Raw genomic sequence first — 17,922 nt, forward strand, 5'->3', positions numbered from 1 at the left:
ACGTAATTAACAAAGATAATCATTGTCACTAATAGCAAAGGTGATTGATGGTAATAGCTAGTAGTTATGAAGTCTCAATCTCTATTCTCTAATACTGATGATGTAAATATAGCCTAATCACCTCATAAATGTTTTAATTCACTTGTCTTGTTCTGCTTAGCATTTTTTTCCAATTTTTTACATGCCTTTATTAACCCTGCTAATCGATTTATTTAAAGCGATTTCATAATCATAAAAAAAAACGTCTCTTTCAAAATTAATTTTGTCCATATATATTTGTTGTTATCATCAATATTATAAATCCCAAAAGAGATGATGACACTGAATATTCTTCTTGTGATCCCTCATATTCTTTAGGCCAGCATCCCTTTAATTTGACCTAAGGAATTATGAATAAAAATAAAAATACACATTAATCAATTGTGGTTAAGTAAATAAAAGATAAATAAAAAGATATATCAGGCATTTATTAGCTTAACATGATTACTTAATGTTAATTGACAGAACCACTGGACAACCTCTTGTTCGTGCTCCTCTTTCTTCGCTCCGAGGAGGGAGATGGAGGTTCTTCGATAGGTAACAATAGGCACAAACAAACAAATTATCCGAAGAAGACCAACACTTCTACTCCTCCACGTAAGAGCCGTTCTTGCCAGAAACAAGGGATGTCGTGAACAGTGAGAGATTACATTGATCTATTCATAGAGTGATCTTAAAATTGATACACGATAAAGACCATCTCATTCTTCACTCCATTCCATTTCTTAAGTAAATTTTCATGGACATATAAAGAACTGTAGTGAATAACCATATAGAAATATATAGCTCTTTCATTGCTTAATCAACTAGTACATGATTTTATTTTATTCTATATACACAAAAACAAATGCTGAATGACAATTATTATCAACTCTAACTCAAAATGGGAAGTAGATAGCAGATCCATAATCTATCTTGAGTATCCTTTTTATCTTTCTTTCTTCCTGTCGAAACGACACAAAAAATCCAGACCCGGAAAGGATAAAGGGCCAATGGGGGCATTTGGGTGAGTCACGACTCGAATTCTTGACCCATTGGTAGGAGGAACCCTAACCGTGCACGGTCACACTTCAAACTTCCCGAGCAACGCCTCTGTCATCTTGATGATCCTTCAAACTGTTCCCGGAGCAACTCATACTTTTTAAGCTCCGCCATTGACAACGAGGGAGAGATCTCTCCCAAGACCTTCAAAATGGAGAAAGATGATCATTTAACTAGTAGCATAGGATATATATCCACTCACAGAGGCAGATGTATCCTGGTTCAACTTAAATCAACACGGAGCGTAATATATATGCTAAGACAATTACTAAAATTTCGATGAATATTAAATAATGAATCCATAATAACAAATGCAACGGACTAAATGGTAAGAATTCAAACGTTGAACTCATGCGTAATTCTGGATCCACCTCTGTCCACCCATAGAGAAACCTCAAAACATTCCATTAGTGGCTGTCTTACCTTTAAAAAATCCTCGTATTCCACGATAATTGAGACATCCATTTCATCTGAGCCAGTTGAATCCGAATCTGAAGCTAATGCCTACAGAAGAACCACTAAATTGCTCAATATCTTTCACGAAACAGATATGACGATAATGCACAGAAGACTTTACATATGTTTAATAAAATTGAGATACCATTGGTTGGTTAGAATTGCCAAGTTGTTCTCTGTTACCTATTGCACCGACACTATTAAGTAAAGTATTTGAAAATTAGAAATATGGGATTCAAGCACTCACCTTGCGTTTCGCAGCATGAAACCAAGCATCAGCACACAGTGCATACATGTCGGCTCCCGTGAAGTTGGGAGGACACCTTTTTGCTATTGAGAGTAAAGATATATCTTCTTTCAATTTAAACTTCCGCGTAAGTGCTTTAAGGACCCTAAATATTACAGAAAATTCAAGAAATCAAATGGAGACCACAAAGATAAGTACAGAAGAGGGTCAAAATACAAGAGTACCTCTCCCTGTACGAGGCTTCAGAATTAACACCAACATAAAGGAGCTTATCGAATCGCCCTGGCCTCAAAAGGGCAGGATCAATAAGATCTGGCCTGTTGCTAGCTCCAATAATAAACAAGTCCTGTATAGAAGAGGGGCCAAGAATTAGTTAATAAGTACCAAGGAGAACAAACGCTAGCCCCAAGGCTTTGGTCTAGTGGTAAGAGCGCAACCCGTGAAGTGTAGATTAGGTGCACGTCACGATATTGAATCCTACTGCAGACAAAAGTAGGTTATTTAAGTGAAAAAGGGTAGAGGGTGGACCCATTCTCCACCAAAATTTCAAAACGTGCCCCAGCTAGACATTGGGTATTTCTCGATTATCAAAAAAAAGAACAAAGATCTATTTTGTGATTGAGTAGAGTAGCTAACCTGGGTAGAGTCATTCAGGCCATCAATCTCAGCAAGCATCTGAGAAACCACTCGATCCATTACGCCCCCGGAGTCTCCAGAAGCACCCCTGGCAGGAGCAAGCGAGTCAAGTTCATCGAAGAAGATGACACATGGTCGAGCTGATCTGGCCTGCAATATTGCAGAAAATTGCAAATAAGCAGAGCATATTTTTTGAAAGCATCCTAGCAAAAGCAAAAAAATAGATTACCTTCTGAAAGATGTCCCGAACATTTTTCTCTGATTCTCCTATGTACATGTTAATCAACTCGGGCCCTTTCACACTGAGAAAATTCAGGGAGCATTCAGTAGCAACAGCTTTTGCCAGTAAAGTCTGAACATTTCAACAAAATGTCAATGACAAAAGACTGTATTATAAACGTCTGGGAACATGACTGAACAATACAGATGATATAACACCATATAAAGCAACTCATAAACTCACTTTTCCAGTACCAGGAGGTCCATAGAAAAGAACCCCAGATCGCTTGCGCAATCCAGACGAAAACAAGTCCTTATGTAAAAGAGGCAGCTGCATTACAAATGAAGAAGACAAAGGAAGTCACATCATCCAAAAGATAACAGAAATGAAAAGTGTAACCTTCAATTCGACACACGTCAGCATAACCAAGTGTCAACTTTAATAGAAAGCTTATTCACTTTAGTTTTTCCAAGTGTTGTGGAGGAGTAAGATAAAGCAATACCTGTACAGTGTCCAAAATTGATTTCTTCACATCCTCAAGTCCACCAACATCTTCCCATTTGACATTTGGAACCTAAACTAGCGTAAACCATATATATAAGCATTTTCTCAAGCAGAAGAATTAAAGCTAGTTTGGATTGGCTTAAAAGTTGGTCAAACCTACTTATAACACTTTGAAATCATTTTTAGCTTTTGGAAGTGTTTGGCAAGGTTAAAAATAACTTAAAAAAAGTTAAAAACTAAAAGTAGGTCTCCCCCTACTTTTTATTTTTTGATTTAAAAGTCATTTAAGTTTGACTTTTATTTTTTGACTTAAAAGCTATTTTATTTAAGCCAATCCAAACGGGCTCTTAGACTTTTCAAGACAATATTTGACTGCCTGTATTACAATCCAATACTAGATGAGAAAAGATGTACCAAACCAATATAAGCAGTCAGCACATAAGAATCCAATTGTGAATATCTGAACTGCCACCAAATTTTATTGCCCCCCAACCCCCAACCCCAACCCAACACACACAAAAAAAAGAGAAGGAAAGTTTGATGCTTCGCTTTCTTGCAGAAAACATTAAAATGCTGAGTGAGTCCAACCAACCCAAAAGAAGCACAAGAAGATAAGTTTTGTTTGTGTAATCATTTTCTGATTTTACCTTTGGAGTACCCAATGCTGTTGCGTTTCTTTTCTTTGATCGTTCCAGTGATTTCATTACATCTTCTTTGCTTAGTGAATTTGCCGAGTCATGTGAGCCATCATTCTCAATTGGATTGCTCTCATGAGAACCCTCTTTCAGATCTCCATGCACAACCTTCACATCCTGACTAGCGTGACTATGGACTAGATTTGCACCAACATCAGCAACTAAAGCTCGCAGATCCCTTGGCATGAATCCTGATGTCTGACCAACCAAATCTTTCACAAGGTCCTCCAAAGAAGTCTACAACAAAAATGATGACAATTGGCACCCATAACTTCAGTAATTAGAAAATAACAGAAAGGAATAGATGAGAGTCCTTCCATTGCTCGTCTTCTCCCCAAACCACCTCCTTTCTCTCACCCTTTATACTCCTCAAGTTTCTCAATTTCATGGGCATTCTCACGCACAGAATTTCAATGCACTAGGGCTCTTTTGGCCTATAGCCACTAAAGTGTAATATAAGACATTAGGACTAGTGTACCCTATAACAACAACATACCCAGTGCCAGTGTATCGTACATAGTAGTGAATATTAAGATCACAAACACTAGAAAAGGAAACATTGCTGTGATTGGTCCAAAGGGCGGGTCGCAGACGGATTTCTCGATTATCAAAAAACAAAAAAAAAAGGTAACATCAAGTTTACCTACATTTGGAAGTAGTTCACTAACATGTTGAAGAGACTGGGAGAGCATTTCCTTCCTTTGCTCTTCATTCAACGGATCCATGCTAATCTCATGACTGAAACAACGCCTAATAGTTGGTGGAAGGCCTTCAGGACTATCAGCAGCAGCAACTAACAGCACCGGGTGCCGATTTATGGGTTGAGCAACCTTTACTTGCTGCATCAACAAAAGACAAGAATAAGCATAAACCCGACTCTTCTACCGTATATCGTGTGACGCAGCACCTTTCAGAAAGAGGGGTGGCAATAGAAAGTAATGTTTCTGTCATTGCCTTTCTATCTGTCAAGAGGTCCACCCCACCCCTAAAGAACAAAGGATATGATAATAACCATATGCATAATGGACTTGATGAGGAAGAGCATGGGGTAAATTTTTATTTTATTTATAAGGAAAGAACATGGGGTAAGTTGTGGTAAAAGAAATTCATTTTATAAGGAAAGAACATGAGGTGAGTTGTGGTAGAAAAAATTCAAAAAATGCAGATGAACCCAAGTAAATTAGAACAACATGAAAACATTGGAAAAGTGAACAGGAAAGAAAAACAAAATAATCCAATTGATGATGATCACTATAATTCATTAGAAAATTCATCAACATTGTTCAGTATGATATGAATAGCACAAAGACATGAAACTCAAAGGAACTTGGATTTTATCTTACATCATGAGCATTTGACTTTCCTTCTGAGTAAATTTCTTCATCTTCAGCAATTGGCTCAGTAAATTCCTTTATGACGGATGCAACTTCTAAATTCATACCAACTTGGTCATGTGGTGAACCCTCATTAGAGGCCAAGTTACGGAAGGCCTCAAAATGGCGAAGAAGTAGAATAGTAGGAGAGTACCTGTAGTGACATTTGATTTCAAAGGAATAAAAGAACACATTAAAGACAACCAGTTTTTTTATGTTAATTTACTTGACACTGTTTGACAAGATGAATTTGAAATAGAGTTGGAATGGACTTTATTTGAGGTTAGTTTAACAGGCGGACCCCAGGGCCAGAAGGTTCCCACCTATGCAGGCTCGGGGGAAGGCCAATGTAGACGGTGTTACCTCCTGAACTGAGGTTGGTTTAACACATGTTCAATTTCATTGTCGAAATGTTGTAAAAGTGGTTGGTTGGCGTGGTCCATACAGACCATGTGAAAAAAGTTAGTTCAGAATATAAATTTGGTGCACTTTATCAATTTTGATTTCTCAGATATGGAAGATGATTCCTTTAAGATAGGGCCCAAATAAACTAGAAACTGAGCTTTTTGCTGGGTAAATTGAAATTGAGTCTTCGGCTTAAAATCCTTGTAGGTTCAGTAAATTTACCTTCAGCTTCTCTGTGGAAATTTTTTTTGGCCCAAGTAATCCTTTTGAACTTTTTTACCTTATAAAATTGTAAGAAATATAAGGGAAGAATATTATTGAATTGTTGTTGTGTCTGCATTATTACATTGAGACCTATTCATGTTCTAACACTACCCCTCAAGCTAATGCATACAATTCATGTACCTAGCTTTCATGTACCTAGCTTGTTACAAATGTAATTAATACGAGGACCGATGAGTGGCTTGGTGAGATATTTGCAAGTTGATCAGTCGACTTCATAAAATTGACAATCAATCTCAATGTGTTTTGTCTTCTCATTAAATACTAGATTTGATGCATAATGTCAGTCAATCTCAATGTGCTTATTCTTCTCATGAAATACTGAATTTGATGCATAATGCTGATAAAACACAGACTGATAAAATTACAGTGTTGAACTTCCTAACCCAAACTTGCTAAGACTATTTCACACCATAGAGTGACTCACATAATCGACATATAAGGCTATTAAACTCCCCCTGAGCAACAAAGTGCTCAAAATCTAGTATAAAGTATATGAATCATGTTGGAATCAATAGATGAGTCGATATTAAACAAGAAAGTCATTGAAAAATTGGTCAGAACATGCTCATACGCCGGAGTATTAGATTTAATGGATGAAAGTGGTCACAATCTATGAAATAAAACTATATGGGTAAGATTGAAATGATGGCACGACCCAACTAGAAAATAGAAATTATATAGAAAAGGTCGGATGGATGGCACGACCCAACTAGAAAATAGAAATTATATAGAAAAGGTCGGATGGATGGCACGACCCTATTGAAAAAGAGAAATGATATGGGTAGGGTCGGAATGATGGCACAACCCTACGCAAATCAGATTTGAGGAGACGAATGGAACTATGCAAATCAAATTTGAGGAGTCACCGAAAAGACACACGGTGCTATGCAATTCAGATATAAAAAAGTAGTTCGAAAAAATCCACGGTACTATGCAAATTAAATATGAAAAGTAGTCCGGAGAGATGCACGGTGCTACGCAAATCAGATATGCAAAAAACAAAAAAGAAGTCACCAGAAGGATGGCATGGTGCTACACAAATGAAATATGAAAAAGTAGCCACCGGAATAATGGCACGGTGCCTACACAAATTAGATATAAGAAAGTAGTCACCGGAATGATGGCACGGTGCTACACAAATTAGATATGAGAAAATAGTCACCAGAAAGATACACGGTGACCCAACTTTTGCTAACATAATCATTGGCCAGACGGGCAGCATATATGAATAATAGCCGCCCGCCGGCAGTGAAAGCTCTTTGATTGTTTACCAAGATAGTAGAGGCTCTAATACCATGTGAGAAATATAAGGGAAGAATATTNCCAAGTTACGGAAGGCCTCAAAATGGCGAAGAAGTAGAATAGTAGGAGAGTACCTGTAGTGACATTTGATTTCAAAGGAATAAAAGAACACATTAAAGACAACCAGTTTTTTTATGTTAATTTACTTGACACTGTTTGACAAGATGAATTTGAAATAGAGTTGGAATGGACTTTATTTGAGGTTAGTTTAACAGGCGGACCCCAGGGCCAGAAGGTTCCTACCTATGCAGGCTCGGGGGAAGGCCAATGTAGACGGTGTTACCTAACTGAGGTTGGTTTAACACATGTTCAATTTCATTGTCGAAATGTTGTAAAAGTGGTTGGTTGGCGTGGTCCATACAGACCATGTGAAAAAAGTTAGTTCAGAATATAAATTTGGTGCACTTTATCAATTTTGATTTCTCAGATATGGAAGATGATTCCTTTAAGATAGGGCCCAAATAAACTAGAAACTGAGCTTTTTGCTGGGTAAATTGAAATTGAGTCTTCGGCTTAAAATCCTTGTAGGTTCAGTAAATTTACCTTCAGCTTCTCTGTGGAAATTTTTTTGGCCCAAGTAATCCTTTTGAACTTTTTTACCTTATAAAATTGTAAGAAATATAAGGGAAGAATATTATTGAATTGTTGTTGTGTCTGCATTATTACATTGAGACTCTATTTATAGACACTAGAATACAATCCTTTATCAAGTAGGATACTATTTAGTATTCCTATTTCTATTTGTATTCCTATTCCTATTCTAAATAGGATTGTATAAACCTATTACTATTCTAATAGGATTGTATAAACCTATTCATGTTCTAACACTACCCCTCAAGCTAGTGCATACAACTCATGTACCTAGCTTGTTACAAATGTAATTAATAAGAGGACCGATGAGTGGCTTGGTGAGATATTTGCAAGTTGATCAGTCGACTTCACAAAATTAACAGTCAATCTCAATGTGCTTGTCTTCTCATTAAATACTAGATTTGATGCATAATGTCAGTCAATCTCAATGTGCTTATCCTTCTCATTAAATACTGAATTTGATGCATAATGCTGATAAAACCATAGAGTGACTCACATAATCGACATATAAGGCTATTAAACTCCCCCCGAGCAACAAAGTGCTCAAAATCCAGTATAAAGTATATGAATCATGTTGGAATCAATAGATTTGTCGATATTAAACAAGAAAGTCATCGAAAAACTGGTCAAAACATGCTCATACGCCGGAGTATTAGATTTAATGGCTGAAAGTGGTCACAATCTATGAAATAAAACTATATGGGTAGGGTCGAAATGATGGCACGACCCAACTAGAAAATAGAAATTATATAGAAAAGGTCGGATGGATGGCACGACCCTATTGAAAAAGAGAAATAATATGGGTAGGGTCGAAATGATGGCACAACCCTACGCAAATCAGATTTGAGAAGTCACCGGAAAGACAAATGGAACTATGCAAATCAAATCTGAGGATTCACTGAAAAGACACACGGTGCTATGCAACTCCGATATAAAAAAGTAGTTCGAAAAAATTCACGGTACTACGCAAATTAAATATGAAAAGTAGTCTGGAGAGATGCACAGTGCTACACAAATCATATATGCAAAAAACAAAAAAAGTAGTAACCAGAAGGATGGCATGGTGCTACACAAATTAAATATGAAAAAGTAGCCACCTGAATGATGGCACGGTGCTACATAAATTAGATATAAGAAAGTAGCCACCGGAATGATGGCACAGTGCTACACAAATTAGATATGAGAAAATAGTCACCAGAAAGATACACGGTGACCCAACTTTTGCTAATATAATCATTGGCCGGACGGGCGGCATATATGGATAATAGCCGCCCGCTAGCAGTGAAAGCTCTTTGATTGTTTACCAAGATCTCTTTGATTGTTTACCAAGATCGTAGAGGCTCTAATACCATGTGAGAAATATAAGGGAAGAATATTATTGAATTGTTGTTGTGTTTGCATTATTACATTGAGACCCTATTTATAGACACTAGAATACAATCCTTTATCAAGTAGGATACTATTTACTATTCCTATTTCTATTTGTATTCCTATTCTAAATAGGATTGTATAAACCTATTCATATTCTAATAGGATTGTATAAACCTATTCTTATTCTAATAGGATTGTATAAACCTATTCATGTTCTAACAAAAACAAAGGCCCAAATAAACTTGAAAAAAGTGAAAGGGAAAGTAGCTTCTATAAATTAATTCAGAGGAACCATTTAGAGACAATCATGAAATATAAATGAGAATCATAATAACAAGTAATTACTTAAACGTGAAGATTTTCATATGTAATTTATTCTCATGAATCTAGTGATGAATTCCTTATTGTATGTTCTCAATTACAAAAAGTTATTCCTTCAAGGCAGACATTGAGGAAGAGGAAAAGACAAATTAACTGAGGGCTGAGTAGCATTGTATAAGTTAGAAAATCTTAAGTTAGCCTTATGTAGTCAATCTAACAGGGAACAATGAAAATCAGCTTCCTGACATATTGATTTCCAATTTCAGTCAACCACCTGATGGTAGAGCTCCAACGCAGTTAGGTAATACACAATAAATCCTAGGCAATCCAAAATACCTGCGAGCCATGCTGAAGGCTTCAGCAAGGGCAGCAGATGTTTTTCTATCAGAATTTGCAACTATGCTCTGACAATTGTATTCCACTACATGGAGGCCTAATTGACGAGCAACAAATTTAACCACAGTTCTCTTCCCACATCCTGCAGGAAATTTCAAATCACCCATCAATGAACAATTACTTTATAAATAGACGAAGCTGCAACTGCTACCTGCATAAAAAAAAATTGTGAAGTACATGTAAAAAAATCTATCAAAGAAAACTATAATATCACATTTCTAATAACTTAAACTAATTCCTACTCATCCACTATAGACTTATAACCCAGGTTCATTTTTTTAAAATCTAAATGCTGAACTCCAGACATAGAAATTATGTGCAGATATGTAACAAACTTGAGAACCATCATGCTAGTGTCTGCAACGTCAAGTGAAACGTGATAAAAGAAAATACCATAAAGCAGTTAAGAAAAGAAAAGAAGATCAAAATGCATATAGTAAGTAGCATCTTTCCAATTAACCAACAGATGACAAAGTCTAAACGTACCAGTCAAGCCATGCAACAACACAACAACCCGAAATTTTGATGAAAGGGCTGATGGACATAATGGTGGTATAAGTATGGAGGCTAAAGTCTTCACCGTGCTCACTTGTAAAGGCAGGGAACCTTGTGGCCGAGGAATCAAGAAATCTGGAGGAACAGCAGAAGGTACATTCCCTCCAAGTACAAGGGCGGTTCGAGTACGGTTGACTTTTAGAACAGGTTCTTCAGAAGGTTCCATACCTACAACCTGGGATGCTTACTTATAAGAGCGAGTGTCAAGGCATTTAAGTTACTCGTGAACCTATGACATTAAGAAATAAAACTAAAACCTTGAAATATATAAGGTCTGAACCATCATTTTGCTTCTTCTGACTGCAAGGAATGCAGAGAGCCGATTTGCAGTTCCAATTGATGCATATGCTGAAAAGATCACCTCTAGAAAGAAATCTATCTACTCCAAAGTACTTATTCAATTCCATATCGATCAACTCTTGACGATCTTCAGCTTCTATAGATGAATCTTTTTTGACTGAGTCAACAGTGCCACACTCTGGTATCTTCACAAAAGAAGCCCTCAGGTGTGTGGCATATTTTGGCAACTGATCTAAAGGTTCAAGTCCTAGAGTAATGAGAGTATTATCTTTTTCACTCACTATGTTATCTGATTTGGCCTCAAATATTGGTGACAAAGCTTCTTTGCCTTGGTGAATCATTGATCTCAAGCATGATAAATGTAAATTAAGGTTAAATGCCAGAATTGGAGATAAATAAGCAACTTCTCCATCTGGTTTAATACTGTGACAATCAGGATAGCTATGTATTGGCAAGAGAAATGTTGTCAAGGAAGAATGTGACAATGAGCTACGCTCAGATGAAACTTTGTCCGAACTGGGAGGATCTAGAACTACCACTTGTCCAATTCTTTGTTGACTTGTATTGACATTCTTGATGAGTACCTATGGCAAACATGGAGCACAAAGTCATACAGAATCACGTATGTCTAAGTTGGTGAGGCAGTAACAAGTTAAAACAAGATCAATAAAAGGAGTAAGCTATTGATGGTAATTTTATCAGCTAGACTATGGTATTTGCAAATGCAAATACTGCTTATTTTTTCACAAGTAGCCTTACTGAAATTTGTTAGTTAGCTGAAAATTAATGCTCGAAAGATCAATTATGTGATGAAGTATGAAAGGAAGAAGCTGAATCAACAGTAGCAATCAGCATGCCAAGTAACATTCCAATTTCAGATAAACAAATAAATGAATGTATAATGAACAATAAATCACTCTCTACACAGTCTCCATCTTAATACTTGTCATTTGGGGACAAAACTACAGCACTTCTGGAAGCCAGCATTGCAGCCAAGAATCAAAAAAAAAAAACAAGAAGAAACCAAGAACACTTATGTCAACACTTCACAGAGAAAATGATGATCCTCAGAATCCTAGTTTAAAGTTTCCATCTTTAGCATAATACAATGAAAAGTAAGGACAAAAAACTTAATGCTTAAATAAAAACATCATTCTCCAAAGTTCAGGTTTTATACTCAATTTGACATATGGTATTAGAGTAAAAGCTCATGTCTCATCCTCATCCGTCAACAACAATAACTTTTTTACTAATTTTAAGTCTTTCAACCAATTCAACATATTCTTTGAGTCTCCTCCACGGACACGGCTAGAATACGAGTTATGGATTCGTCTGAACCCAATTGGGTATAGGTTCGAACCTGTATTTTTCTTACAAAATACATCGAAAATGCAGAATTTATTAATTTAGAACCCCATAACTTAAAAAGACTAGAATCCCAACCCCATAAGCCTCTAATTCCGGCTCTGACTCAGCTCTCATCATCATCCATCAACACCAATAATTTTTTTACCAAGTTTAAGTCTTTAGACGAGGCATATCAATTCTAACATATTTTTCAAGCCTCCTCCCAAGAAGCAGCTAGACTACGGATTTGGTCAAAAAATGTACAAATTATTAATTTAGAACCTAGTAACTCAAAATAACTAGAGTCCCGACCCCATAAGCTTCGAATTCTGACTCTCACACGGGTCTCATCATCATCCATCAACATCAATAATTTATTGCCAAGTTTAAGACTTTAGATGACGCAATGTCAATTCCAACATATTATTCGATCCTCCTCCCGATACACAGTTGGAATACGGATTTGGTAAAAAATGTACAAAATTATTAATTTAGAACTCAATAACTTAAAATGATTAGAATCCCGACCACGTAAGCTTCAAATTCTGGCTCTAACTCTAGTCTCATCATCTTCTTGTTCCATCAACGAAAATATCTAATTTTTCTATAATTTCACTATCAAGAGTGTTCCCACTTACCCTCAACATACCAGTAGATGACGGAGCTGCTCAACCACTTAAGCAACCCTCACTTGTCAACAATAATACATTCATTCTTTAAAAAGGAATCATATTGGCACGTAAAATGAAAAGGATGGGTATAAGCATATCATACCAGTGAACCAGAAGTTACACAGAGTCTTCTAAGCTGAGAAGTAGTTAACCCCACCAAAGCAGAATCACCAAAATTAACAAATTTGGGGTTTGAAATCTTGCTTGCATCTTTTGATACTTGAAGAATTCCAGCTCTCAATTGTACTGTTGACAATAATGAAATCTGGGTTTGGGTTTCTGAATTCAGGAGTGAATTTAGCAGATTTTTGGTGGAAGAAAGAATTAAAGGCTTCCTTTTTTCCACCATAATTGAATTTCTGTTGGAACCCTAGTTCCAATTTGTTGTTAAATGGGGAAATTGAGTAGAAAAGATGGGTTTTTTGGTGATTGAATTTGGTTCCTGCAAGCAAATTGAGCAAATCAAGAAAGGAGAGTTCATCACTGTTTCAAACTTTTGTAATTTTGTTGTCAGCATAATATTCGGGTCGGGCTTTATATTTGGGTCGGATCTCTTACCAAAAACAACCACACTTTTGTGGGGGTGATTATCGGAATTCTCTCGTAAATGAGTAGTTTCGAAATTTTGGCTTCGTTTGCTTTATAACAATAATAGAAATATATTCGTTGAAATTTCACAAGCGAAATATAGACAAGATAAAATATGTGTAGACTTCATCACAATTTTATGGAGATAGAGAAGTTATTATCGAAAGATCATCGGCTCAAATGTAATAAATCTCGATATAAAGAAGAAGACAATGAAGAGAAATCAAAACAAGAAACAGTACAAAAAATAGCCAAAATAGTAGTAATAAATTTGCTCTGTTGATAAGATTTATGTTTAGTAAGTTTTGACTCAAGAGCAATATTGTTGATTTTTTATTTTGAAGAATTGTCTATGGGATAAAAAAAAAAGATCAAAAGTTGATGATCACTTATTTTTAATGTTATCGAATATAATTTTTCAACTTTGGAAGAAAAAAACAATGTTCATCGGTCACTTTTTGGCACGACTTTAAAACTAAAATTATTAACTTGAAACTTTACTTGTGAATTTATTTTTTTATGATAATAATATTTTTTTTAGTCACATGAGTTAAAAGAGTAGGAAAAAAGACTTTGAGTTAAAAGGGGTTATTTGCAAACTTTTTTATATAAATCATGAGTACTATTCATTTAGGGGACGTTTGGTGTGAAAGATAACGTCAAATAGTTTTTGAATTAAATTATAGTATCACTTAAATTATTGTTTGGTTGGTAAGCTCAGGATAAGTTATCTCTCTCATTGGGTGGTATAGTAAATCTGGAATAAAATAGGTAAATGACAAATGTATCTCTTTAAATCCTATTTACACAATACTTTTTACATTTATGAAGGGTATTTTTATAAATAAATATCTTATTCTTAAAATTTATGCAATGCATATTATTTTGAATACAACAAATCAAACACTCAATAAAAAATATTTTCATCATAATTTATCACATCATAACTAATTTCAACTAAACTTATCTCATCATAACTTGTAGTCAAACCAAACGATCCCTTAAAAATACAATAGTTTATAAGCGTGAAGCCACAATCAACTTAAAACTCAATCTTGAAATATCATTCACTTAAATAGAGGTGCTACAATCAACTAATTAGATCTGATATTTCTTTACGGTGGAGCCACATAATACAATACTACAATTTAAAGGATTTATGTAGGAAAAACTATATAACTAAATATATTTTGCTACAATATATACATGTTTTATCTCTAGTTTAAAAAAATTACACATAATACAATTTTTTAATAATTATACCATATATTTTAAAAAATTAAATCAGATATACAAATTCCTAAAAAAACTGTATTGAATAATTATCTTAAAATCTAATCTCCTTTATTAATGGAATATTAACAATTCAAAATTATTTTCTCTCACATCACACCAATTATTCATGTCAATCGTATATTATCTCCCCCTCCCACCCCACATTCTCCATCACTAATATCATATTTCTCTTCCTTCATCCTCAATCTCGTATCTCAAGTTCATCTCGTCATTCCCTTTCTTTCTTCCTTCTCTCTCATAGATCATCTTTCACCAAACCATCAAAAATTGAATTAAAAATGGAGCAATACAATCTGATTTGTTAAGCAATACAATATTTCTTGGGTATTTATTTGTACAAATTTTGATTATCTTTTTCTTTGTTTGAGAAGTAAAAATAGGAACAAAAATTTTGCGATCATAAAATTATTTGATTGACAGGTCAGGAAACCTCAACCAACGATGGTGTTTCCTCCAATAAAATTCATACAACGAACTAAACATCAATTTAACACCAAATCACTACATAAACAACATAGAGAGACAAATTCCAAACTTAAAGCCCATTACAAATTAACATGATGAAAATAACGATAATAATGATAGCAATGATGATATTGCCAATCCTAATATAAATGACAATGGAGTCAAAAACAATAACAATAAAGGTAGAAGAACTGAAGTGTCCAGAGCAAAAAAAAAAAAACAGAAAGAAGAAGGATGTATGACATCGACAAATTGGTGGTGTGGTGGAGGAATAGTGATGACAAAGAGGATGAAGAAGAAATGATATTATTTTTCCACAAAAACTGCCTAATTAGATATATTTCACGCGTCTATACGACGTGAATCATAAACTATATGCTACATAGGCAAAAAAATGTTTAAATAATTCAAATTCATAAGGATAAAAATGTTTAATAAATACAAATCCTAATTAAAATGTCTAAATCACTTATATAAACAATTTTAAAAAAGGATCACGGATAACTTAAAAGTCAATATTATATCCTCACAAATTTATTTTGGATTAACTTGTATATGCACACCAACATGGGTTGTGGTGCACTGGTTGGAGTGTTTCACCCTTAATCAGAGATCTCGGGTTCAAGTCCTGGGTATGGTGAAAATCTTATTGGGAGCGTCACCCCCAAATGGGTGCTGCAGAGCGCGATCCGAATTTAGTCGGACCTCCAATGTGGGCTCCGAGCCTCCGAACACCGAATAAGAAACAAAAAAAAAAAAAATTGTATATGCACGAGTTACCTATTATGTCAAGTGGACTCTAACCAATAATTTCTTCCTACATGAGGTGGCTTGTTGCAGAGGAGATTTAATTTATAGGCCCCACAAAATTGTATTTTGGTACAATTACACGTGTACATCTACAATTGGTCCCTTCAGAAGCCTACCAAACTGTCCACTGTATCATGTCTGTCTCCTCAGGATATCATTGCCTTTTATCACTTCATGTCTAATTACTATTTCACCCATTAAGTACAACATAATAACAATTATACCACTTTCATTTTCTTGTTAAATTGAACAAGTAAACAAAATCCAAAATAGGTGTAATATATAAATGTGTCATTTAATTTGACTTTATCTTACATTTATGTCTTTTAATTTTTGTGTTCACAAGTAGACACTTAAACTTGTATAAAATTGAACAAGTAAACACATGAGTTTTATATGACATAATACGCGTAAGACGCAAATTGCCATGTAGATTGTTATGTATAACATGTGTGTCTGCAACAGTCTTTCTATGTTTTTCCACTCTAACGAAGTTTCTCAATGACTCGAAGCAATTCTCTCCACCTTCTATTTCTCCTTCTATCAAGAATCAGGAAATTTAGAACTTTTTCTCTTAATTAAAACGTTTTTAAACTAAAGACACGCTAAGGCAAAGACATAGAGCTCAAACACAGGCTTAATAAGCACAAAATTCCTAGAAAGAAAGATTTCCTCTCTTAAAGATGATTTCTTCCTGTAATAGAAGTCAAACTCAACAGCTCTAGCAACTACTTATGCATTTCCAGTTCACCCAGCTCAGTATTACCTACAAGCCTACTTATTGCACTTGAAGGAGGAATAAGACCAAAAAGAAGATCAACATGGATTGTGGTGCACTGATGGGAGCGTTTCACCCTTAACCAAAGGTCTCGGGTTCGAGCCTTGGGTATGGAGAAAATCCTGTTGGGAGCGCTACCCCCAAATGGGCCCTGCAGAGCACGATCAGAATTTAGTCGGAGCTCCAATGTAGACTCCGGACACCGGGTGAAAAACAAAAAAAAAAAGAAAAGAAGGAGAACTAACGACAGGAAGAGAAGATAATTAACTTTATACAAATTTAAATGTCTGCTTGTGCACACTCAAAGTTAGAAGGTTTAAATGTGAAACGACGTCAAATTAAAGGACATATTCATGACTACCCTGGAACCACCATAGCTACGCCCCTCAACTTAAAAGGTGCATAAAATCTTTAAACTCTTCTAATTACTAAAGTATATTATGTAATAACAATTAGTAGTAAATGTTAACTAACTACTACTAATGAAGTAAAAACTTAAATAGGAAATGTCATATTTATTCAATTACTTGCAAAAAGACAATTATAGTGGGGACCTTTAGACATAATTCCAATGTACTTTGTATCACGGATGCTCTATGACGAAACACAATCGTAACAACTACGGTGAAGGTCATAATAGTAATTTCAAATTTTCAATGAAAACAAGTGTCGGTTGCTGTAATTTTGATGCATTTCCTTGCTAAAACAAAAATATTTATTTTATTTATTTAATTAAAAATATGCATCATATTTATTTTAAGTTCGATATATTAGTTGTCAGGATATTTTATTCACGTTTTAATTGTAAACCTCAAATTTAAATAAAATGTTTTAATTCAACACTTCATCTCTTTTAGTTATACACATTAACCTCGTGTAGAAATATATGAGTACTTACAACTTATCGAGCCGAATGTATATAATTAAAGAAAATATATTTCATTACATGCCCAACACGTTTAATAGACACAATTAGTTTTTTTTTTTAAAAAAAATCAAACAATAATATTCATAATGCGAGTAATATACCTCACATGAAAGTGCAAGGGAAGATATAGAGACAATCCATTTAAATTTAGTAGCTTTAAATCGAATCCAATACATATTCAAAATATTACTAAATAATTGATGTAAAAGTTAATAAATTAAATAAGCTATCGTAAATTATCTTGAATATATTAATAAAAGGAAGTTCTTGTTGTTTTTCAACCATTTTCAATTTTTGGTGGA

General features: G+C 34.8%; 1 protein-coding gene across 1 annotated transcript; it reads right to left on the minus strand.

Moving 5' to 3' along the window:
* Positions 1–716: 716 nt before the first annotated feature.
* On the minus strand, positions 717–13,264 carry LOC125872556 (peroxisome biogenesis protein 6). The gene is made up of 15 exons (XM_049553297.1): positions 12,859–13,264; positions 10,695–11,321; positions 10,369–10,612; positions 9,823–9,964; positions 5,182–5,365; positions 4,486–4,677; positions 3,791–4,075; positions 3,142–3,213; positions 2,883–2,969; positions 2,649–2,771; positions 2,420–2,569; positions 2,008–2,129; positions 1,784–1,928; positions 1,504–1,584; positions 717–1,224 (listed from the first exon to the last, which is right to left on the minus strand). Exons 1-15 carry the CDS (start codon positions 13,102–13,104, stop codon positions 1,135–1,137), a joined length of 2,790 nt encoding a protein of 929 aa, XP_049409254.1. The 5' UTR covers positions 13,105–13,264; the 3' UTR covers positions 717–1,134.
* Between the last annotated feature and the right edge of the window lie 4,658 nt (positions 13,265–17,922).

Source organism: Solanum stenotomum, chromosome 8 (assembly GCF_019186545.1).
Source record: "Solanum stenotomum isolate F172 chromosome 8, ASM1918654v1, whole genome shotgun sequence".
Taxonomy (NCBI): Eukaryota; Viridiplantae; Streptophyta; class Magnoliopsida; order Solanales; family Solanaceae; genus Solanum; species Solanum stenotomum.